A 25,043-nucleotide genomic window follows, 5' to 3' on the forward strand; every position below is an offset into this window, starting at 1 on the left:
GACTGAGCAACTAAGACAAGCATATTAGTTTACAAGGTCGCCTTGCTCTCACCATAATTTCCATCGTTTCCCCTACCCCCATCCCCATAAAATTTCATCTCCGGGTTAGCATTTCTAACAGTTGACCGGGAGAACAAGCTGCCTTCTACACAAAAATAAACATTTAAAACTTGTGATAAGAACGTAACTTCGAAGACCGCAAGGGGGAAAAAAAAGAGCTGTTTGGGATGGTAAACACTCTTTCAAGGATACGCAGGAGGGAAGCCCCAAACACCGGTCAAGAGGATTTGCAGCCCCGGTCACCGTCCGGGCAGCCCACGGCTGGGCGCACACTGCGCAGGCGCGAGCCCCCGGCTTCGAACGGAGCGCGGGCGGCCGAGGCCGGAAACTGCCTTTCGGTGGGCGGTCGCCTGGGGGAATGGAGAAGCAGGGGGCGGAGCCCGAGGAGGCTGGCGGCCGCGACGAGGAAGAGGACGCGACTCGGGCAATGGAGCGGGCGGAGGCGGGGGCGCCCGGCGGCTGGCCGGGGGCGCTGGAGCCTGACGAGCTCGACGACCTCCCTTGGTGTAAATGAGGCGGGGCGGGGCGGGGCGGGGCGACGAGGGCGGGCGCCCCGGGCGGCGGCGGCGGCGGCCGTTGGGGAGCGACCGTCCCTGCCCCGCCCGCGTCCCGCGTCTTCCCGCTCCACCGAGAGAGCGGCCCTTCGCCGCCTGGTGTCCTGAGGCCAAGGTCCCCGAGAGGGGCGGCTTCGCCCAGTAGGGGAAGGCCGGGGGCGTCCAGTGGGGTAATGGAAGCTGCGCTCGTCTCCCCTCAAACAGCCCCGCGAAAGCGGAAGGGGCCTCGGGTGCCTCAGGGTTGCGGAAGCGGGAACCGTGTCGCCCACTTGGCAGAGGTTGCGGCCCGGCCTCAGCACGGAAGGGACCGCCCGGCTCGGAACCGAACCCGGCCGGCACGTGTGCAAGTGGCCGCCTCTGCTGACCCGCTTTCAGCCTCGGGGCCCCACCCCCGGGATTTGGGGCCAAGGCTCTCTCCTTCCCAGCCTCCCCGCCCTTCGTTTTTAAAAGGCTTTAAAATTTTTAAATACTTTTAGGTTTACAGAGAGATGCACAGATAACTTTTTACCGATTTTAGTGTCTTACGTCACCGTGGATACATTTGTCAAAAGGAAGTAACGTTGGCATAGTAATTAATATTCTTAACGGAAGGACAAGCTTTATTCAGATTTTACCAGGGTTGTTTATTTTTTTTCCATTTAATTTGTTTCTGTTCCAAACTCCAAACCAGGATACCACATGGCATTTAGCCTGCCTTGTTTTTAACTGCTGTTAATAGCTGAAATCTCCTGTCTTATCCCTCTGCCCCCTCCAAGATGTGAACTATTTAAAATCCAGGAAATATTTACTCAATCTTTAAATTTAGCAAGTATTTGTTGGTAGTCTAGGTATCCAGTATTCAGCATTGAACCAAACAATCCTGATCTCATAGAGTCTGTCTGCTGTTTTGTGTTTCAGGTTATTTTTTTAAGGACATGCCACTTAGAATAATTTTTTGTTGTTTAGTCGCTAAGTCATGTCTGACTCTTTTATAACTGCATGGAATGGACTGTAGCCCACCAGGCTCCTCTGTCCGTGGAATTCTCCAGGCAGGAATACTGGAGCGGGTTGCTGTTCCCTCCTCCAGGGGCTCTTTCCCACCCGGGGTTTGATCCCATGTCTCCTGCATTGGCGGTTAAAATCTTACAGGGAGCCACCAGGGAAGGATAATTTTTAAGTTGGTTGGAAGATTTGTGTTTTTAAACTTTTCAGCCCTTTCCGACTTACTTTAAATTTTCCAATAAGCTTCAAAGTCCTAGGATTACCTCTTGCATCTTCCATTATTGATAAAAGTTTTTTTTTCTTAAAATTTATTACTATCCTGAGAAAAATACAATTCACAAAGAAATAGTAAACAGGACTGAGGACTCTACTGTGGGTGGAGTTTCTCTCATATCCTTGTAAGTTTTAGATTCTTTGACACATGTAATAAATCCAGGGGGAAAAAAACTTAAAAAATCACTCTATTCTTTCTTGGTTGCCATGTTTTAAGGGACTGGCAGTTGCTCAGAGATGATAAACAGCCTGAATGTGTTTCTTTCATTTGGTTGCGTATTGTGCCACAGTTCATGATGAGCTGGAACCAGCAGGAAGTTCTTCATGTAGAGTCATAGTACACGTGGATCTGGATTGCTTTTACGCACAAGTAGAAATGATCTCTAATCCAGAACTAAAGGACAAACCTTTAGGTAATTCTGGACTTTGATATTATTTTCATTGTATGATATGATTTGTTATTATGTTCTATTAATCATATTAATGTTGGAAGCAGTTCTGTGATGCTTTATAGACAGTAATCTTTGTTTCGCTACTGGCTGTAAACTTTATGAGCCTCATTTACTAAAAGGCAAATGTGACAGAAGTAGTATAATTAACCAAATAAACAGAAAGACCACAATAAACTTCTAGTCCTTTTCTCAATGTTTGAAATTTTACAGCCATCTTATCTCAGAAACAACCTTTTAAAAAATTTTTTAATAGACATTTTCAACTGTTCTCCCACTTTTGAAATTAACTGTTGAATTGTGTGATAGTTGGATTTTGTGTGACAAAATAATTGGATTTTGAACAACCCAAAATATTAAGGCATGCATAGTACAAGCTTTTCATGAAAACATAAGTATGTTTTAAAATAAAAAGCAAAGAAATTTTACATTGGGGAGTTACTGAGTATTGTGTTGGCTTATTTTAATATTTTGTTTTTATATTAGAAAAGTAAATTTCTAGAATTTTATTTTATGCATGTAGTAAGGATTTACCTTTGAGTAAAAGCATAAACAGAAGTTTTGGTCACTTGCTGCCACCCCCTGGTGTCTACTTTGATTTTGATAAAGCCCAATTCAGCTCAGCCTAGTTTACTAAGGAACAGAGGATGACTGATGAGTACATTTTGGTTTGCCAAGGTCTAGGGTCTTTAAAATTTCCTGAAGCTGTCAAGGAGTTAGGATTAGGGGACCTGAATTTTCTTCATTAGGCATTTCTAATTAGTAGCATTGTAAGAAGATGTTGTTTAAATAATGATTAGTAAAGAGGGATTGTAAAATTAAGATGCCAGCTTCCCTGTTGGCTCAGTGGTAAAGAATCCACTGCCTGCCAATGTGGGAGAAGTGGGTTTGATCCTTGGGTCAGGAAGATCCCTGGAGAAGGAAATGGCTACCACTCCCAGTATTCTTGCCTGGGAAATCCCATGGACAGAGGAATCTGGTGGGCTATAGTCTACAGGGTCCTAAAAGAGTTGGACAGGACTTAATGACTAAACAACAACAATATTTGCTAATAAAATGAAAGACTGTTGTTTTCTTCTAGAAACTGTCAGCATAATATCCCTTATTTCCTGGTAATCATTCATTACTGCATTTTAATTTGTTTAGTCGATAAGTCATATCCAACTCTTTTGTGACTTCATGGACTGTAGCTTGCCAGGCTCCTCTTTCCATGGGATTCAATAGGCAAGAAGACTGGAGTGGGTTGCCTTCTTCAGGAGCTCTTCCCAGCCCAGAGATTGAGCGCCAGCCTCCTGCCTTGCAGGTGGATTCTTTACTGCTGAGCCACCATCAGCAAATATATGACTGCTTAACTTGGGCGGTGACTCAATGGTGAGTCCGTATAATCCTGCTTTAAAAGACTGATTTTTTAGTTAAGGAAGTGACTAACCTGGTTTTTTTATATAGTTTACTGATGAATCATAATTTATTACTTTTGACCCCGTGATTCTGTTTTGGGGCATCATCTGACATATCAAAAATATGTGAAATGTTTCTTTGCCTGTTTATAATATGAGAATTTTAGAAAAAAGCAAACAGTTTTAGCAATTATAAGTCACTGGTAAATTAGAATTTTTAAGCAGTGTGTAGGTGATCATAATTTAATCTTTTTGATAAGGAGCGGGCTCATTATGCCACTTCACTGTCTAATCTTTTCTGTAGGTTACTGTGAAGAAAAGCTCAGTCATTAGAACATTTACTGGGGGAGATTCCTAAAAACTGCTGTAGGTTGGCACCTGTAACAGAACATAGCTTTATATTAACTGGGAAGTTATTCAGAAGACAAGTTCGATTTTCCAGCAGTGACCAGTAGTTAATTGTATTCAGTTACTTTCATCTGCCTTACTTTTGGTAAAACAAGGCCTAGAGTTATATGTAAAGTTACACAGAGTTAATTCAATATAATTTGTTTTTTTATTGTTTGAAAAAAATCCTGGAAGGACTTTATTTGTATCTTTTTGCTGAAGATTTCATAGAGTTGTTGATTTGTGGTGAAAGTGAAAGTTAGTTGCTCAGTCATATCTGACTCTTTGCAACTGCCTGGACTGTAGCCCACCAGGCTTCTCTGTTCATGAAATTCTCCAGGCAAGAATACTGGAGTGGGTAGCCATTCTTTTCTCCAGGAGATCTTCCCAACTCAGAGTTCGAACCTGGGTCTCCCACATTGCAGGTAGATTCTATGCTATCTGAGCCACCAGGGAAGATCCTGATTTGTTAAATTGTACTTCATAGAACCTTGGTGGATGGAAGCTATATTTTCTAACTGAGATAAGAGCTTTTTACTATTATCAAAACATTGTATTATAACTTAAAATTAGAATATGGAATAAGTAAATTTTAATTTTCAATTCTACTTAATTTTCTCATAAAATATTTGTTTTTTATAGGGGTTCAGCAGAAATATTTGGTGGTTACCTGCAACTATGAAGCTAGGAAACTTGGAGTTAAGAAACTTATGAGTGTCAGAGATGCAAAAGAAAAGTGTCCACAGCTAGTACTAGTTAATGGAGAAGACCTGACTCGTTACAGAGAGATGTCATACAAGGTTACAGGTACAGATTATGGGCAATATACTTTCAGCATTAAATTTTATATAGGATGCCTGTTAACTACATGATTGTTTAGTAAGTGTAAAGTGCGTAAGTCAGTTTTCTTTTATTTGGGGGCTTTCCCATTTAAAAAAAATTTATATGAGAATGACTTAATATGTCATGAGTAAATGGTGAAAGAAACGTATAGTTGGAAGGAATTGAACTCTGTCATGGGTGATGTTTATATAAATATGAGAAAATGTAAAAAAAATTTAAAGTGAGAAAATGGAAGAAGATAAATCAAAGAAAACCAGATACTTAAATTTAAATGCAAGCTGGAACTATGAAGAATTATGTTGCACTCTAATGTACTAATGGCAGTTGAGAGAGACTTCTGTAATGTTTGATTAACATAATTACAAAACAATTTGTTAGGAACTATTAGCAAAGATAATGAGTCTATTAGTTTTTTTTTTTTTTTAGATTTTTATGTATGTATTAGATATTTCAGTGTGGATAAACTCCTCCTTACTAAGGTTTGGATTTGAATCTTGCTGTTTTAGTAAATTATAGGAAAAATGAAACCATGTGTGTACCGGCATACGGCAAATAGATATCATTTTAAAGTGTATAAGAATCAGCTTTTTACTTGTTTGCTATTATTTTTATTTGTTCTTTTGTTACTTGCAGCAGCTTTCAGCTGAAAGGGTTAAATATACTATCCCAGAGCTCTTACAAATTAATAAGAGGAAACAAGCTGAAGCAAAATGGACAAAGGATATGAATAGACAGTTGACAAAAAAGCAGACTCGACAATGTGAAAATGGAATGCTTAAATTCATTTGTACTAAAAATAAGAATGTGAGAAAAAGTAGAAACAAAGTATTACAGTCTTAAAAAAAGCAATCTAGGAGCATTTTTTGAAATTAAAGATACATACTATGTTCTTTAACCCAATAATATAACTTCTAGGGTTTTATCAAATAGAAATAAAATGATAACATATATATACAAAAATGTCTCATAGCATGATTCATAATTGCTAAAAATATGGAATGAAAACATGCTCATCAGGATGAAAATGGCTAAATGAATTTAAGACTTCTCTATAATGGAATATTATATGGCCATTAAAAACAGCTCATTGGTATAATTTCATTTGATTGATAGAGGTATGCCTTGTTGAGTGGGTGAAAAACAAGATGCAAAAACCTGTATCAGGTTTTTCCATATGAGTAAAACAGTGACCCAGACACCTTCCCCCACATATGTGTATGTGTCTATGTATGCTCAGGAAGAGAAAGAAGAGAGGGTGTATACTCGGTGTTTAACCCTGGATAGCTTCTGGGGGGGCAGAGGTGGTGCTGAAACAGGGGCGCCTGTTTCAGGGGAGGGGAGAAGGGATAGCCAAGCAAAGAGCCCACGACTACTCCCAAACCCCACTGTGTGTGCGCACAGTTATGCGTGTATGTCTGAACATTTAGAAAGTAATTGTTTCCGTACATAGATGATGTAGCACAGACAGTTGTACGTCTTTGTTCTTGGTGATCTTTCACATCATCCATATGGCTCTTCCTCATTCTTTTTAATGCCTGCACGGTATTCTATTTTGTCTCAAACTTATTTAACCATTCCTTTACTGATTTGAAGGCAGTATATCTCATTTTATGCCTGTTGTCCTTATGTAATCATTAATAGTATCTCCTTTCATTCAAAAGATATTTTGGATGATAAATTATGTGATTTCTCTTATAGTGAGGGGTTATTAGGCTCTTACCAACTTTTTGCTCTTAAAAAATATCAACATGTGCTTCAGTAGACATATTCATATAGAAATTTTCACATACCTCCGTGAAGATATCCTTAAAGTAAGTTCTTAAAGGTTAACTGCTTGATCAAAGATTTGCATTAGGAATTTTGAAGACTGCTCTATGGTGCACCTCAGGTTTTCCTAGCACATTGCTAGTATGTATGAGAGTATTAGATATTCATAAAGATTTTGCCTGATAGTTAAAAAAAATAGTAAATCATTGTTTTGATTTGCATTTCTCTATGAGAAGTTTGAACATTTTTTTCGTGTATTTTTGATCATTTATATACATGTTTTGTCTTTTTTGCTTTATAATGTCAGACTAATCAGTCTAAATGATTTCTGTACCACTGCAACTCTTCACAGTGAAAAGTATCATACTAGAAAATCAATGCATAAATCTCAGTTTTTATACCGATTCTTAATTTACAAATTAGTATCTTGAAAGAATTAAAACTGCACTAATATAACAAGATATATTCTAAGCATGATTTATACATTGATAAAAAGTTATTTTTTTTATTTTTTTCATGGTATTTTTGGAGTTGAAATAGGAATGTAGCCTAATAGTCCTATACTGAATTTATCTCAGACCTATTTATAACATATAACCTTATTGTTTACTTCATACCTTCATTCTACAGTATTCCATTTTTTTCTCTAATTATAAACTCCTTTCTGTGGTCTTGTGTAATCATAAGGTTTAATAAATGCATCTGGTTTATGAAATTGACACATTGACAGCAAAAAAGGTTAACTTCACAAATAGATAAGTGATTTATTCCTATGACCTGGTAATAGAACTAATATAATCAATTTATGTTCAGCAGTCCATCAGCTTTGTACATGATTCTGTATTTAACTTGCTTTTCTGCTTGGTAGTTAAAATAAAATTTTTCCTTTATTTTTCTTATTGTAGTATTGTTTTGATAAACTTTGATTTTTCACCTGTTGCTGCTAGGCTTCAGATATATACTTTTGGGAGAAAAAAAGCAGAAATTGGTGAGGAAAATTCAAAATAATTCTTTTTTTTTCCATTTATTTTTATTAGTTGGAGGCTAATTACTTTACAGTATTGTAGTGGTTTTTGTCATACATTGACAGGAATCAGCCATGGATTTACATGTATTCCCCATCCCCATCCCCCCTCCCACCTCCCTCTCTACCTGATCCCTCTGGGTCTTCCCAGTGTACCAGGCCCTAGCACTCATCAAAACATGTATATTATCTAGGGTGAAACAGAACACCAGCCCAGGTTGGATGCATGAGACAAAATAATTCTTTTATATGGCAGACACATTGTCAGTTTTTCCCTCAGAGTAGATAAATGGATTTCTCTTGGTAGGTTGGAAATGATTTTTGAAGTTCACTAAATCATACTGTTTCTTTATTAATTGTTTTATCCTGCTGTTACAGTGTTAGCACCAAGAAAACAGAGCTTTCATATTATAGGACTTTAACAACATTTACGTTTTTATATAAGTGACTGGTAAGTTGTTTTCTGCCACCCAGCTGGTATCAGTAGATGATTCGGAGAGAAGTGAAAACTCTTCCTAATGGTTTCAAAGTTATTAGTTTTAATCCTAAAAACGAGACTTGATAGTCTTTTTGACTATTTCAAATCTTGGTTCAGTTCAATTTAGGAAACATTTGACATAAGGACTAGGCATTGTGCTAGAGGCTGGACGTTCAAATACATGTAAGTCATGATCTGTTTCTGTCCTTATGGAATGAGTTGGAGGGTGACTAGTCAAAATATTGCATTGTAGTATATTTTGTATTAAGTAACTTTTCTTTTTGACTTAGTATTAATTAGAAATTTAAATTTTATTTTTTTCCTTTTTAAAATTCTAGTGAAAAATATAGCTTGAGTATATTATTACTTATCTTTACTTTTCTAAGCAGACTCTATGACCTACTGCTTCAAGATCATAATTAACTGTATGCATTGATATTTAATGTACTACAGATAAATTATTGGTGTAGGAGATTGTGCTAAATATATTGCTATGAGTATCTGCCCAGGGAATGTTATTTTTGAACTTATTTTATTGGAAAATATTGCTTTTGTGCAGAATATGGCACAGAAAAAAAAATCCCAGTTAACTGACTTTATTCAAGATATTGTGTAATTGTGAATGTACGTAAAACCTTTATTTTGTTATTTTTTTAAGCATTACAGAGTTAAATCTAGTCTAGTTATAACTGCAGTTACATCTGTACTCCAATATTATTTTAATTTAGAGTTGTTGGAAGAATTTAGTCCAGTTGTTGAGAGACTTGGGTTTGATGAAAACTTTGTGGATCTAACAGAAATGGTTGAGAAGAGACTAGAGCAGCTTCAAAGTGATGAACTCTCAGCACTGACTGTGTCGGGTCATGTATACAATAATCAACGTAAGTGGGATCTTATGCACTCTATTTAGTAACTTAAAGTACCTGCATTTCCTAATGTTCAATCAGTTCAGTGAGTTGACTGTGTCTTTCGAAAGTTTTATGGCTTTTGTTGCCATAGTTCAGCCATCTAAGGTGATTAAAATTAGATATTGTTATTCCATATTAAACAGGCAGAAAATGGTATTTTGATGACATACAGCTCAGTGCTTTGTGCACTTTTCATTTCTCTGACACGGTCCTGTGTTAACCACTTTTAAGTGTCATGCCTCTTTAGGCCATCCTTAGGTTACAGGAGTTGGCTTCTCAGAGTAATGTTTGGTTTTCCTAAAACCATCTTAAGCGAAATTCTAGGTCGACTAAATTTGCGCTTGTTGCCTCTTTTCTTGTTGGCTTCTTTTCTCCCAGGGCAGCAAGACCCTCCCACGTTAGGCCTTGTAGGAGCTTATCCTGGCCTGCCTGCCATCCTTTGCATGCTCATGTTTAATCAGTTAGAATTCGTCTCCTTCACTATTAAAGTGCCAGTGACTGATGGTATTTCCAGGGCAGTATTGTGTTTGAAAATAAGCTGCAGTCAGCTTCACTGAATATCTTCTTAGGCTGTCAAACATCCAGTGACTGCTGGTGACTTGCAGACCCTACCGCGTAGAAGGCGAGTTCCTGTGTTTCTGTGTAAGATTTGTCCTGACCTCCTTGCTCCCGGGTCTCAGCCCGCCTGTGCTTCCTCTTACTCTCCCCAGTCATCCTCCACCTCTCTGATGTTAAAGAAGAGGTGGCGCTCCAGTTCTCCTTTGTAAGAAAACATGCAGCTTTCATGTGTCCTTTGTACCTGTGCTCCTTTGTCACTTACAAGGTCTGGGTAACAAGAAGGTTCCAGGCGTGTTTCTGTATAATTTCTAAAGCAAACTTGGAGTCTGCCGGTTAGAACATACTCTAGAGAGCTAGGTTTTATGGCCTTAAAAAGTCTAATTCTTCATGATTCTTTTCTCTTTCGCATAAGATTTTGTTACTTTTTTTTTTTAACCTATAGAGAAGTTGATGGAGCAATACAATGAGAACAGTCATTATGCCTTTCGTTGTAGATACTCCTTTTGTATCGTTTTACACATTTGCTTTATCTTGCTGCTTATTGATCAGTTGATAGGTCATTGAGCATTTGAAAGTAAATTATAGACATCATGGCACTTCAGACATAAATACTCCTGAGGATCAGTACTGTCTCATATAACTCTTGTGTCATTTTCACATCTAAGGAAATTTGTTTCTATATAGCAATTTCCCTGTACTTTTAATAAATGATGTCTTAAACTGTATACAAATCCAAAATTGTTTTTAGTAGCACGCACCACTAGTGTGAAAACTTCAAATTAAAATCTTTGAATCTGAAATGTTAGCTGTACCATTAATGTAACATTTTTACTTCTATGCTTACCTCCAGGTAAACATGAGTAAAAGTTCTGGTAGTGCCAGTAGGAATTTTTTATGAGAGATCAGTTTTTGTAATCTGTTAATCATTCAGCACTCTCAGTATGTATTTGCTATCACAGGCCCTTGGAATTCACTTGTGATAGTTATTTTACAGAATTGCTGTGAAGAGCCAAAGAGATTAGTTAAGTGTGCAGCAGTGTGGTGGTGTTGAGGGGTAGGGTTGGATATAGATTAAGCCCTTTGTCTTTTAAAAATTCATTTGTTAAAAAAGAAAACAAAACAAAAAAAGTTTTGTCGATGACTTTTAACAACATTGGCTGTTTTCTGTAGCTGTAAACCCACGTGACACGTCGCACATCAGACTCCTTGTTGGATCTCAGATTGCGGCCGAGATGCGGGAAGCCATGTATCATCAGCTGGGTCTCACTGGCTGTGCTGGGGTGGCATCTAATAAATTATTGGCAAAATTAGTTTCTGGCGTCTTTAAACCAAATCAACAAACAGTCTTACTACCTGAAAGTTCTCAAGATCTCATTCATAGTTTGAACCACATAAAGGAAATGCCTGGTAAGACAGATATATTTGAAAAACATATATTGGTTTTACTGTATTTCTTTTAAGTTAAAAAGTTACAGTTATGCATAATTAATTCTCACAGAGTCTGTGTACTTGGCTCTTGTGTGTGTTAGTTGCTCAGTGGTGTCTGACTCTGCAACCCTGTAGGCTCCTTCCAGGCTCCTCTGTCCATGGGATTCTCCAGGCAAGAACCCTGGAGTGGGCTGCTATGCCCTCTTCCAAGGGATCTTCCCAACCCAGGGATTGAACCCGTGACTCCTGCACTGCGGGCAGATTCTTGACTGTCTGAGTCAGCAGGGAAGCATACTTGGCCCTTGGTGAAAACCAAAAGCCCCCCAAAAATCCTGACGTTTTCTGGAGAGAATCTATATTAGGAATCTATATATATGAAAGTGTTTTTCTAGTTTTACCTGCTTTTATATTGTTTGAATATGATCATGAAAGTTATAAACTGGAAACATATGGCCCTTTATTTTTAGTCCCTGGTTCATACTTTAATACTGTAGAGAATGGAGTTGGTCTTTCACTAACTCTGTTTTGGGCTTGTACATAAAATATTAGGGCCACAAAGGACCTTCGAAAGCAGCTGGGCCCACTTTTTATTTTAGATACGAGAAACTGATTTTCTTGAGGGGTTCAATGACCTATTCATATCATTGGGCAAATTTGTATCTCTGAATATCAAATGGTTACATTTTTATAGACTGTCAGTAATGTATGTATTAAAATTCATTTCTGTGGCATTAAATTTTAAGTTTGGTCTCAACAAAAATGCCAATGGTATGCAAAATTATGGTATCAAAAGATGTGGTTGATACATTTATAATATGTTCATTAGCTGATTATAAAGAGAAAAGCTATTGTAACACTACATGTACCTCGTTCTGCTTTAGGTATTGGCTACAAAACGACCAAACGTCTGGAAGCACTGGGTATCAGTAGCGTGCGTGATCTTCAGACCTTTTCATCCAAAATATTAGAAAAGGAATTAGGAATTTCAGTTGCTCAGCGGATCCAGAAGCTCAGTTTTGGAGAGGATGACTCTCCTGTGACTCCCTCAGGACCACCTCAGGTATGTGAAGGTGTTACTTATTTTAATTGAGTACTGGTGGTCACATTATTGGAGATAAAGATTTCCAGTGTTACTACTGTATTCTTACTGTTCCAATTTGCTTATTAGGTTAGTATGTGATCGTTTTCCTGTGAGAAGGCTATTTATTATATTAAATTAATAAATATTCTTAAATAGAATCTAAGAATTAGTATTTAAATCTCAAGTTAGCCACTTTGACTACTGCTTAATTTTAATAGCCTATATTGTATATAGGAGGCAAAACAATTTGTAAAAATATTGTTTTCAGAGTAGTCTAATGATTTAGGAAATGGAGAAAGTTTATAATCACCCAGGTAACAGTGATTAATTTTTTTCCTGTAAGGTAAGAATATACATATATATAATCCCATTTAATCATCACCATAAACCTTTCATGTAGGTAATATTAACGTTTGTTCATACCTTTTCCTCCCTCTCTTACTCCCTTTTTCTCCTGTAATTTTTTTTAAGATGAAGATACTGTATTTTAGAGAGGGTAAGTAACTTGCCCAAGGTTAAACTGAGATTCAGGTCCTAGGAGATTAAGAGCCTCACTGTAATCACACATTAAAGCTTGGCATTGGTACTAGAGCTTTGTAATTTTCTTGACTTCCAGTTTACTTTCTAGTGGAGTACAATAATTTGCAGATGAAAAGATTTAATATAAAAGTGAACTAAATGGCTCAGACTAAGCGTAAGAGGTAAAGAAAGTGTTGAATATTTATTTGACATATACACTGATAATTGGATATGCTTATTTGGGTTTATGTTAATACTTATTTGTTCTTCTTTGGTAGTCCTTTAGTGAGGAAGATTCATTTAAAAAATGTTCATCAGAAGTTGAAGTTAAAACTAAGATTGAAGAACTACTTGCTAGTCTTTTGAACAGGTGATTTTTCCATTTTGCCATATTATCTTACAGATTCTCTGTACAGTACATGGAAATACTATATATTTACTGTATTTGATGTTCTTTCTTGGAATTTACAGATTAATTGGAGACTAAACATGTAAAGATCATCTATCTTTGAACCTCTCCACATTATAAAGTATTACAAAGGTAGTAATACATGTTCTTAACTAAATTTAATTCATCTGCTTCCACTGGTCTTAATATTAGTAACATTAGTAGTTCACTGTGGATCTTAAGCTGCTGATCATTACCTAAGGGAGTTTTGTGGGTATCTCTGGAATCGCTACACTTAAAAATTTGTGATGATTGAGGATAGTCAATTGATGGAGAAAGCAGAACCCTTTTATCTCCTGTGCCTCAGAGTATAGAGTCAGATGAAGGAATGACTTAACGGGACTGTGTGTGAGCAGTGAGGGTGATTGTGTGTATGCTCAGGGTTCAGTTCAGTTCAGTCGCTCAGTCGTGTCCGACTCTTTGCGACCCCGTGAATCGCAGCACACCAGGCCCCCCTGTCCATCACCAACTCCCGGAATTTACTCAAACTCATGTCCATTGAGTCGGTGATGCCATCCAGCCATCTCATCCTCTGTCGTCCCCTTCTCCTCCTGCCCTCAATCTTTCCCAGCATCAGGGTCTTTTCCAACGAGTCAGCTCTTCGCATGAGGTGGCCAAAGTATTGGAGTTTCAGCTTCAGCATCAGTCCTTCCAATGAACACCCAGGACTGATCTCCTTTAGGATGGACTGGTTGAATCTCCTTGTAGTCCAAGGGACTCTGAAGAGTCTTCTCCAACACCACAGTTCAAAAGCATCAATTTTTTGGTGCTCAGCTTTCTTCACAGTCCGGCTCTCACATCCATACATGACCACTGGAAATACCATAGCCTTGACTAGACGGACTTTTGTTGGCAAAATAATGTCTCTTTTTAATATGCTTAGGGTTACTGGCCTTTAAATACATGAAGAGTGTTAATTGGAATTATGAGTATACAAATAGCATTGCAGAAACTAATTTCATTTTCTGATGCTCCTTTGCCATCATATATCTATTTCTCAATACTCCATAGAAGAGTGTTAACTTCCTTTCCTCCCATTTCTTTGATTTCTCAAAATAGGGTGTCAGGGGTCTAACAGCTCTGGTTAAGTGTGCTTCTGTAATGATGTTAGGATGGCCTCTGTGACAAAAAAAATGGTTTTTGGATGACTAACTCTCAGAAAACTGATAAAGTGAATTTTCCTTCAACTTTGCTGCCACATGCATTTTAGTTCTCATGTCTTGAGCAAGGCCATGCAACTCATCATTTGCTGCACGCAGCTGGCTGACTGTATGACGCAGCTTCAGGGATATGACTCAGGCCGAGCCTTTGAGTGTGCTGGTGAAACTGGGTCATCTGCTTTGCTTCAGCTAAATAAGACTACTGTGAAATGCCTAGCCACTGGAGACAGTTCTGGACAAAGGGAAACCACAAGAATTATACATTTTATAGGTTCCCTTAGTTGAAGAATCAACCCATAAATGAGTCTGTGTGTTAGTCACTCAGTCGTGTCCGACTCTTTGCGACCCCGTGGACTGTAGCCTGCCAGGCTTCTCTGTCCATGGAATTCTCCAGGCAAGAATACTGGAGTGGATTGCCATTCCCTTCTCCAGAGGAACTTCCCAACCCAGGGATCGAACTCTGGTGTCCTGCCTCGCAGGCAGATTCTTTACCATTTGAGCTACAGGGAAGTCTGTAAATGAGTCTAGATGCCCTAGACCTATGAAATACTACTAGCTATGTCTCCTTATCTCTGCTTGGCTTGCCCTCTTCTATACAGTGGCTTATAATGCCATCTAGCTGGCAAAGAAAAAAGTAACTGCGTATGTGTGACTGTTCTCGAGCATATGATTATTAATACTATAGGTATGTAAGAGGTATAAAATCATACATTGTTTAATCCTTTCTCTAGGCACTGGCCTTAAGATTGCTTAGAGTATAACCCTTTTTTGGTATGTCTTAATTAGTTATAGGAGCCAAATCACCCTCTTTGAATTGCATATTAACTTAACAAGTTTAACTGGAAGATGTTTAAACTAGTAACATGTTTATAGGAACCAGTTGAGATATTTTATTATCTTAATAAAACAGCAGTCAAGTTTTGTGATTAAGCAATAAAAAAAATGCTTACTACAAAAATCTAAATATTCTAATTCAAAATCAATTTGATTATGCTTATTAATACTATTTGTATTTTATCTTTGTGATCTTTTAGTGCGTTGACATATATATAGAAAGGTAAATGTTATGTTTTGATGACATTTATTTTCTGTTAGTGATTAGATTTTCTACTTTTTAAGCGAATTTTCCATGGCATTAAAACTTTTCAACACCAAAACCAAGATCATTTGGATGGATCACTTTTAAGATTCGTGGACGAGTGCTTACTTTCCAGAATATAAATATCTAGTTGATCTTTCACATTATTGCTCTAATATGCCATATAATGGTGATATTACTGACTCCCTTGGATATATTTGAGAAGTGCTTTTTGACAGAAATAATTTCATTAAGTATTTGTTTTCTTTTTGTAGTTTTACTTTTTAATGTGTAAAAAATTTGTCATTTTTCATATATTTGCTTCTGTCAGTAAATGATTCTCAGTTTCTTAAATTTCCTGCTGATTTTAATATGTTATTTTAGTTATGATTTGGATTTGGATAATAAAATGGCTTGTTATAATTGTATCTTATTTCTACTTTTTCCCTGATAGCACTCAATTCTGTGTGAGGCCTGAGAGCCTTACATTTAACATTTCAAGATAAATTAAAATTTAAAATTTATTAATTGTTATTATATTATTTATTATACATAATATATAGTATATAGAATATTATTATATAGAATATTATATAACATATATTATATATAATATATCATATGTTAAATAATATATATAATGTATAATATATGATTACATATATAATATATATAAATAAAACATAAATTATATAAGATATAATATAATTATGAATATTATATATTATGTTGTATATTATATATTATATAATTATTATATAAATACATACATTAAATATACAAATATTGTGTATGTATATTTTATATGTATATATTATACATAAATATTATATATATTTATATTTAATATATATAAATATATATTTATATTATTTATATTTTTATACATTATACATTTATATATTTTATTTTATAGTTTATATATTATATTTTTATATTTATGTATATATAATATATAATTGTATATAATTACATATATATGTAATTATGTATGTATATGTACATTATATATGTACATATATGTAATATATGAATTATGTAAATATAATATAATCAAATAATTATATAATGTATATGATATATAATATACTATAATATTATGTTATGCAATAATCTAATTAATATATATTATATATATCATCCAAAATCATTATTATATATAATATATATTAATAATTAATAATTATATTATACACATGTTAAGATATAATGTTATAATTTAATTATATAATGTATAATTATCAATATGTTTATATATTATATAATATTTAAAATATATTATAAATATATTTGTATATTATTATATTAATAGCAATTAATGTTTATTATATTTATAATATATAATGTATAATTATAATATTATAATTATAATAGTTGTTAATTATTATTAATTTAAAATTTCATAATAAATTATGAAGACTTTATGAAGTTTACTTGAGCTGTTCAGGCACCTTTATTGCCTACTGCCTGATTATCAACTATATTTATAATTGTTACAGTTACTCAGTCTGGCACTTCTAAATAAATGAGGTATAGTTGATCATCAAAAAAAAAAGAAAACTTTTTCTAATTCCTTGTTTCCTCTTTCTCTTTATTTTTAGAGTCTGCCAAGATGGAAGGAAGCCACATACAGTAAGATTAACAATCCGTCGGTATTCATCTGAGAAGCACTATAACCGTGAGAGTCGTCAGTGCCCAATTCCATCCCACATAATTCAGAAGTTAGGGGCAGGTGATGGATTACTTTCTGATCATTTAATTGGCAGGTTGAACTCTTAAAAAAACAAACTTTGAGTTAGAAATGTCCAAAAATGGGTAATACTCACATGCAGTTAGTGAGCTATTAAGTACTTTATTTTCTATAAGAAATTTTCATTAGAAAACTTGTGTTGTTTCAGTAGATATTAAAAGTAAATACCCTGTTGAGAATGCTTCCCAACTCCAAAGAAAACAAAACTATAATAATTAATTATATGGCGTTAGATAATTTCTTTATGAGCAATTAGGTTGTTTCCATTTTTTGGCTGTTCTAAAAAATGGGGCTGTGAACATTTGAGTGCAAGTCTTCAGGCAGATATATGCTTTTGTTCATCTTAGGTAGATTACAAAGAATGGAATTTCTGGGTTGTATGGTAGTTGAACTCTAAGAAACTGCCAGATTTTTTCCCAAAATGAGTATAACAAGGTGGATATTCAGCAACAGAGTACAGAGGCTTTCAGGTTTTTCATATTCTCATTTATGTTTTAATACTATCATTTTCTTGACTCATTCTCATGACTATGTAGTGGTCTTTCATTATTTTTTCTTTTTTTATGGATATTACTTTTGATATATCTAAAAATTCTTTGCCTAATGCAAAGATTATAAATATCTCCTATGCTTTTTTTTCCCACAAATTTTATACTTTTAAGATTTATATTTAAATCCACTTTGAATTAATTTTTATGTGTTGTGTAAAGTAAGAGTTTTAGTTTATTCTTTTGCATGTGAGTATCCACTAGTTCCATAGAATTTGTCAACAGACTGTTCTTTCCCCATTAAATTGCCATGTCATCTTTGTCAAAAACTAGCTGACCATAAATGTAAGGCTTTCTTTTTTGCCTTTCTTTTCCCATTGATCTGTATACTTAACGCTTATTCCAGTTCCACCCTGTCTTGAAGATACTTTGTTGTAAGTTCTGAAATTAGGTAGTGTAAGTTCTCTAGCTTTGTTCTTTGATGAAGTTGATTTGGCTATTCATGGTCCTCGACTTTGTGGAAAGATTTTTTTTTAAAGGAATTTTATTTCTTTGTTATGAGTTTTTTCTGATTTTCTATTCATTTTGAGTCAGTTTTGGTAATTTGTATCTTCTCAGAATGTATGCATTTCATCCAGGTTGTGTAACTTATTATCATGAATTGTTAATATTCCTTTGTAATTCTCATTTTTATAGGGTCTACAGTGATATCCTCTCTTTCATTCTCGATTTTGATAATTTCTTTTTTTTTCCCTTTGTTATTCTAGTAAGGTTTATCAGTTTTGTTCATCTTTTCAAAGATTCAACTTTTGGTGTCATTTATTTCTCAGTTTTCTTTCTACTTTGTATTTCATTTATTTCTACTTTGATCTTTGTTATTTCCTTCTTTCTGCTTGCTTTAGGTTTAATTTGCCTTTTCCTCCTGGGTTCTTAAGATGGCAGCTTACTCTATTTCTTTTATACTTACCTCTTTTCTAATAATTCAGGTTAAAAGTTACACATTTCCTTTTAAGCAGTGCTTTAGCTGTATTCCATAAGTTATGTTGTGTTTCTTATTCATTAAGCTCAGAATAGTTTCTAATATCTGTTGTGATTTCAAACTTATTTAGAAATTGGCTGTTTAATTTACAAATATTTGATTATGTTTCAAATAACCTTTTGTTGTTGATTTCCAATTTGTCTTTATGTTGACCAGAGAAGATACTTTGAGTAATTTCAATCCTCTTATATTTATTGAGGCTTCTTTTGTTGCCTTGCCTCTGGTCTGTCCTGGAGCATGTTCTAGGATTTGCATTTGAAAAGAAGAGTTGAGCAACACTGTCATACCATTCTACTGAACTAAAATTTGTGGCCTCTTCCTCTAAAATAGCATTTTTTGAATGACAGTTTGTCTGGATATGTAATTTTTGATTGGTTTCTTTGCATACTTTAAGTATGGTATTCCATTGCTTTGTGTTCCATTATTTTTGATGAAGAGGCAGCTTTAATAGTTTAATCAGCAGAGATTCCTGTTACTAGTTTCAATCAAGAGAGCATAACCACACAGAAATTTGAACAATGAAGGTTTCAAAAATGGCTAAACTATGATAGGGAGTAACTACAAAGATATAAAGATACCCTTAAGAGGTACCCTGGGGCCAAGCAAAAGTAGCCAAGGAGGAGCAGACTTGGAAAGCGAGTCTTCCTCCCTCCAGGAGAAGATGTGGTTGCAGAACCCTGGATGGTGGAGAAAGCCTTTGAGTTGCCTGGCCCAGAGCGGCTCCATAGTTACTGGGCCGAGGGAAAGCACCCCCTGGCCCCCAGAGGAGCTGTGGCTGACTGGTGGGCACACAGGCGGCCGTGGGCACTTGCTCCCTGGCAGGGCAGCGTGTGAGCTGGGGTTCGCAGGCGTCCGTGCTGGGAGGGCTTCTGTTGACAGTCCTCTAGGATGTGGGCAAGCTGAGATCAATGGGTGTTCCTACTGAAGGGATCTTCGTTTTTGTGCCAGTACAAGGGTGGAGGGCATGGTGCCTGCGTAGGAAGGGCTGGAGGAAGCAGCCCACACGGGCGAGGCAGGCCTGTGAGCTGGGTGTGTGGAGGGGCTGCGGGCGGGGCACAGGCCTGCTGTGTGCAGGGTCTGAGTTGGTGGTGCCGGGGAGCACGGGCACTGGGCTTGACGGGCTGGGGCTGCTGAGCCTTCCACGCACATGTGGTGTGGCAGAGCACTAGTTGGTATCTCCACATGTACGTACTGCACGCAGACCATGTTACACAAGCAAGAAAAAGTACAGAACAGTGTACTGGAGCAGGAAGAGAAGCCCCCTTTCTAATTTAATGATCCTCCAGTTCTCTCTACTGACAAAGCTTAAGAATTATGTTTAACATAAAAAAAATTTCAGTGTCTACCCCATTATCACAGCAGGTACTAAGTGTGATTTGGAGCTGAGAGGCAGTAAATTGTTACCAGGCATAGTCATATCGTTGTTCTCCTTTATGTGATGAGTCACTCACCTCTCTTGTTTTAGCAGTTTGACTGTATGTGTGTTAGTCCCTCAGTCGCGTCTGACTCTTCTTGACTGCATGGACTGAGTCTGCCAGACTTCTCTGTCCATGAAATTCTCCAGGCGAGAATACTGGAGTGGGTAGCCATTCGCTTCTCCAGTGTTTTTTTGTATTTATCTTACTTGGGATTTATTGAGGTTCTTGATTGTGTAGACTAAATTTTTAAATGAAATTTGGGAAGTTAAGGGCTCTTATTTCTTCAAATATTCTTTCCTTTTTCTTTCTCTTCCTTCTGGGACTTTAATTGCACATATGCTTGATATTGTCCTATAGGTGTGTTAGCCGCAGGAGACAGGAATTCGATCTTTGGGTTGGGAAGATAGCTGGAAGAGGGTGTGGAAGCCCACTCTAGTATTCTTGCCTGGCAAATTCCATGGACAGAGGAGCCTGGTGGGCTAAGTCCATGGGCTTGTAAAGAGTGGGACAAGACTAAAGTAACTTAGTGTGCATGCACGCACACTGATAGTCCAGTAGTTAAGAATCCACCTGCTTTTGTAGGGAACATGGGCTCGATCCCTAGTCTGAGAGGATCCCACATGTCATGAGGCCACTAAGCCCCTGCGCCCCAGCTTCTGCATACCTTAGAGCTGGCGCTCTGCAACAAGAGAAGCCATAGCAGAGAGAAGCCCAGACACCACCTCTCGAGAGGAGCCCCTGCTTACCACAACCAGAGGACGCCCAAGTGAAGCACTGAAGACCCAGTGCACCCGAAAATTTGAAAATGAAATTTAAAAAAATCATGAGAAAAAAGTAGCAACTTTGAAGTCTTTGCTAAATCATACTTAAAGTCAGTTTCTATTGACTGCTCTTTCCCCCTGAGTATGAATCACGTTGCTGTTTTTTTGTATGTATTGTAATAGTTTGTTGACGATTGGACATTTTAGAGAATGTAAAACTCTCAATTTGGATTTTTCCCCTTTGGGCATTTTTTTTTTTTCCTTTTCTTTGTTTGTAACTTTTCTGGACTTAAGCTGCAAAATCTACCTCTCTGGTGATGTGTTGCCCTGATTTCTCTGCTTAGGTTCTTTTTGAAATTAAAAACATTTATTTTGGCTTCCTAGGAGGTTACCCTGTTGTCTGCATAGATTGGTAGTTAGACATAATTGGGCAAAAGTTTGCTCAAATACAATGGGCTGGAACGCTTTGGTCTGTGAGGGGAGATGTGCCTGGGTGGGAGGGCACCTTTGAAATGTAGGCTCTCTGCAGGACTGCGTCGGCCTTGTCCTCTGCTCCCGCCTCTTGCGTCTCCCTGCTGTGCTGGTTGCCATTCTAGGCAGAGACACGTGCAGAGCTGAGGCCTTCTCTGCGCTCAGTCAGCTGAGGTTCTCTCATTTCCAGATCTCCTGGTTAGATGTTATGTCTGGTCTACTGATCATTCACTCATCCCAACCACAGTGGCAGTCCCGGGCTCAAGAGCTATGTGATTTTATTTGTTTCCTACCAAGTTTGCTCATTTTTCTGGCATCACTGCTGGTTGTGGGCTCTTGCCCTCTTCCTCAGATCAGGTCAGTCTCTGCTGGCAGCAAAGCTGTTGGCTTTGACAGCCAGCCTCATCCTGGTGAAACTACTATCCCAACCGCCCTCTGTGAGTGGGGGATACAAACAACTCCAGCCAAGAAGGCTGCTGTCCCCACTTTGTTACCTAAGTTCTGGCAGTTTTTCATAAGTCAGTGCTTCTCAGTTTTTTCACCTTTGGTTCGTTCCAGAATTTCAAAATGATTATTTTGACCATTTTGTTCAGTTTTAATTTTATGCGGAGATTTTTCAACCTCCATATTCTCCCACAACTAAAAGTTCAATATTTCAAATCCTCTGGAAAGTTCAACTCATTTGGCAGTTGGTGTTAATGTTGAGATGTCCCAGTTCAGTATATAATGTCAAGGTGTCCCAATAATATCTATTTAGGATTTTAATTTCTTAATCTAGGCAATATAAATTAGATTAAGCTCTTAACATTAATTTATGACATAGTATGTTTAGATATTGTCTTCTTACACATTTTATTTAGGAAATTATGATGTGATGACCCCAATGGTTGATATCCTTATGAAACTTTTTCGAAATATGGTGAATGTGAAGATACCATTTCATCTTACCCTATTAAGTGTGTGCTTCTGCAACCTTAAATCCCTAAATACTGCTAAGAAAGGGACTATTGATTATTATTTAACACCTTCATTATCAACAACTTCACATGCTGGAAAACGCAGTTTTGTAAGTACACTGTTATTGGATTTGTATAGTTAAATTGCAAATATAAATTTGTGTTTAACTGATATAATTTAGAGATTCTTGGGGGATGAGATTTGAATGACTTACTTATATATATTAATAGTATCTTTCATATTATGGTTACTAGCCTTAAGTATATTGTACTGTGGTCTAAAAATAAAACATAAGTGTCACTGGATAAAAGAGAAAACCGTGATAGAGGTACTCTGTTTTGGAACTGTTAAAACATTTTTTAACAGTATATAGGAATATGATGGTGAGCACATGTGAGAATATTTTCAAATACTAGAAATTGAATCTTGTCAGTTTATACATAAGCTACCAGCAGCTCCCCCACACCAAAGTTTTTGTTCAAGTATTTGAATTTTTTTGGTTTTGAAATTATATTGAATTCTGGTAGCAATATTGATAGAGTGTGAATGCTCACTTTATAATTGTAGAAATTAAGAGTATGGTAATAGAGAGGCAGAGGTCAGTCATAATTTCAAATGATTAAAGAAAATGCTGTGATGGCCATTCTGTAAACTTTTGTTTACCAAATATGGGATGCTTTAAAAAATAATCTTTCACTAAATTATTTATGCCTACAATTAACTCTTAATTTAAATGTTTTTGTTATTTTCTTTATTGTTATTGTTGGTATAATTTTAGTAATATTTTCAATTACTTTTAAGCCTATAGTGAGAACAGGATAGTGTTATGGAAATAATGAATTAATGCTGTCTTCAAAGTACTTTTTTTCAGTGACCCTTTTTATTAACTGAAATTTTAAAAGATGTTTACTTTTTGAAATTAGTCTGTAGAATGAGGATTAAAGGTCTTTAATTCACTGTAGAATTAGAGGGGTAAAAATAAGTGGAAGTACCTTGTTCATGTCTGGCACACAATAGGTGCTCAATAAATACAGTGGCCCAAATCTCTTCTACTTTTATTTTTTTGAAATTACTGTTGTGTTGACGTTTCTTGAATTATATTTGACTATCTATACACTTTTTATGGTGCTTAAAACTAGAGGGAAAATTATGCACATTAAAATGGAAGGTGTTTTAAAATTTTTATTTCAGGTACATATAAAAGAATGTTACATCTTATAAATGATATTGGATTTTTACCGTAGAGATTTTTTTTTCCTTTCTGTTAAATGTTACACTTCAAAGTGGAGAATTTTAGAAAATCAGTCCTTGATGCTATCTGTGCACATAGATGTTTTAGATTGAGTCATTGGTGAGTCATCATTTGTATAGGCCACCATTCTCTTATCCTCACAATTGGAAGTTTGAATACATGATCGTTAAGGTCCTTTCCAGGTCTCCAGATACATACCTACCTTCTGGCTCAGTGCTGTCTAGGGAGGAAGCCCTCTTCCTGGAATAGTGAGCAAAGGTCCACACAGCAGTGTGACTAATTGTGGTGGATTAATCATTTCTAGTTGTTTGGAACTGTCCAGAAGGACTGAAGTTATGGAGTAGGATAGAAGCATATTGGTCCCATAATAGCTACAGTTATACTTCAGCAGCATGAATATTTAAAAGATATCAGATACCTAAATTACTCTGTTATCCTTACATTCTAGAAAATGAAAGACTGTCATATGGAGGATTTTTCTAAAGACAAGGAAACAAATCGGGATTTTCTACCAACTGGAAGGATTGAAAGTACAAGAACTGGGGAGTCTCCACCAGATCCCACAAATTCTTCTAAAGAAAAAGACAGTAATGAATTTCCCCTCTCCTCACTTCCTGAGGATATTGACCAAGAAGTCTTTAAGCAACTTCCTGTAGATATTCAAGAAGAAATCCTTTCTGGAAAATCTCGAGAAAAAGTTCAAGGAAAAGGAAGTTTGAGTTGTCCATTACATGCTTCTCGAGGAGTATTGTCTTTCTTTTCTATGAAACAAAAGCAGGATCGTTCCTTAAATCCTAAAGATCATGTACCCAAAAGCACACAGGTCTCCTCTGTATCTCCCTGTGAACCAGGAACGTCAGGCGGTAGCAGCTCCTCTTATGCATCTAGCCAGAAGGATTATTCACATTATTTAGACAGTAGCTTAAAAGATGAACGAATGAGTCAAGGACCTAAAGAATCTCAAGGATTCCACTTTTCAAATACAAACCCTGCTGTCTCTGTTTTCCATTCATTTCCAAATTTGCAGAGTGAGCAACTTTTCTCCAGAAGCCGTACCACAGACAGCCATAAGCAACCAGTGCCAACAGTCTCTCGTCAGGAAGGACTTAAAGAAAGTAGAGAGCAAGAGTCTCCCGATGAGAAAACTACTTTTCCTTCTGACATTGATCCTGAGGTTTTCTATGAACTGCCGGAAGAGGTACGAAAAGAGCTGTTGGCTGATTGGAAGAGAACGGGGTCAGATTTCCACACTGGACATAAATGAGCACTCTCCACAAAAGGGAAAGACGGTTGTTCTCAGATTAGCAGTTTATTAAGCTCTTCTCAATTAAACACTAATACTTTCAATAATGTAGAAACGTAATATGAAATGTTCCAGATAAAGCAAACATAGTTATGGGAAGAAATTCGGGCACAAAGCATAAAAATATAACAAATAATGTAAAATATTACCTTCCTCTCATTCCTAACATGTTTTATATTGCTTTTCAATAAAAAGAATATCATGATCAGCA

General features: G+C 36.5%; 1 protein-coding gene across 4 annotated transcripts; it reads left to right on the plus strand.

Moving 5' to 3' along the window:
• The first annotated feature begins 403 nt into the window (after positions 1-403).
• Positions 404-25,043, plus strand: POLI (DNA polymerase iota). 4 transcript variants are annotated; one of them, XM_043888783.1, is made up of 10 exons: positions 404-566; positions 2,159-2,281; positions 4,744-4,908; positions 8,942-9,094; positions 10,850-11,086; positions 11,989-12,167; positions 12,986-13,077; positions 16,995-17,125; positions 22,181-22,386; positions 23,978-25,043. In XM_043888783.1, exons 1-10 carry the CDS (start codon positions 419-421, stop codon positions 24,791-24,793), a joined length of 2,250 nt encoding a protein of 749 aa, XP_043744718.1. In that variant the 5' UTR covers positions 404-418; the 3' UTR covers positions 24,794-25,043. The 4 variants fall into 4 exon arrangements, with proteins under 4 accessions (XP_043744718.1, XP_043744719.1, XP_043744720.1 ...); XM_043888784.1 differs by having other exon boundaries at positions 435-566; positions 2,086-2,281; XM_043888785.1 differs by lacking the exon at positions 404-566 and adding an exon at positions 665-784.

Source organism: Cervus elaphus, chromosome 27 (genome assembly GCF_910594005.1).
Source record: "Cervus elaphus chromosome 27, mCerEla1.1, whole genome shotgun sequence".
NCBI lineage: Eukaryota > Metazoa > Chordata > Mammalia > Artiodactyla > Cervidae > Cervus > Cervus elaphus.

What these genes read in the sequence shown, in the direction of transcription:
- POLI (XM_043888783.1), top strand. Translation starts at nt 419, where the DNA reads ATGGAGAAGCAGGGGGCGGAGCCCGAGGAGGCTGGCGGCCGCGACGAG. An exon ending in CTCCCTCAGGACCACCTCAG is followed by an intron (nt 12,168 to 12,985) that starts GTATGTGAAGGT and finishes CTTCTTTGGTAG; the next exon opens with TCCTTTAGTGAGGAAGATTC. An exon ending in AATTCAGAAGTTAGGGGCAG is followed by an intron (nt 17,126 to 22,180) that starts GTGATGGATTAC and finishes CATTTTATTTAG; the next exon opens with GAAATTATGATGTGATGACC.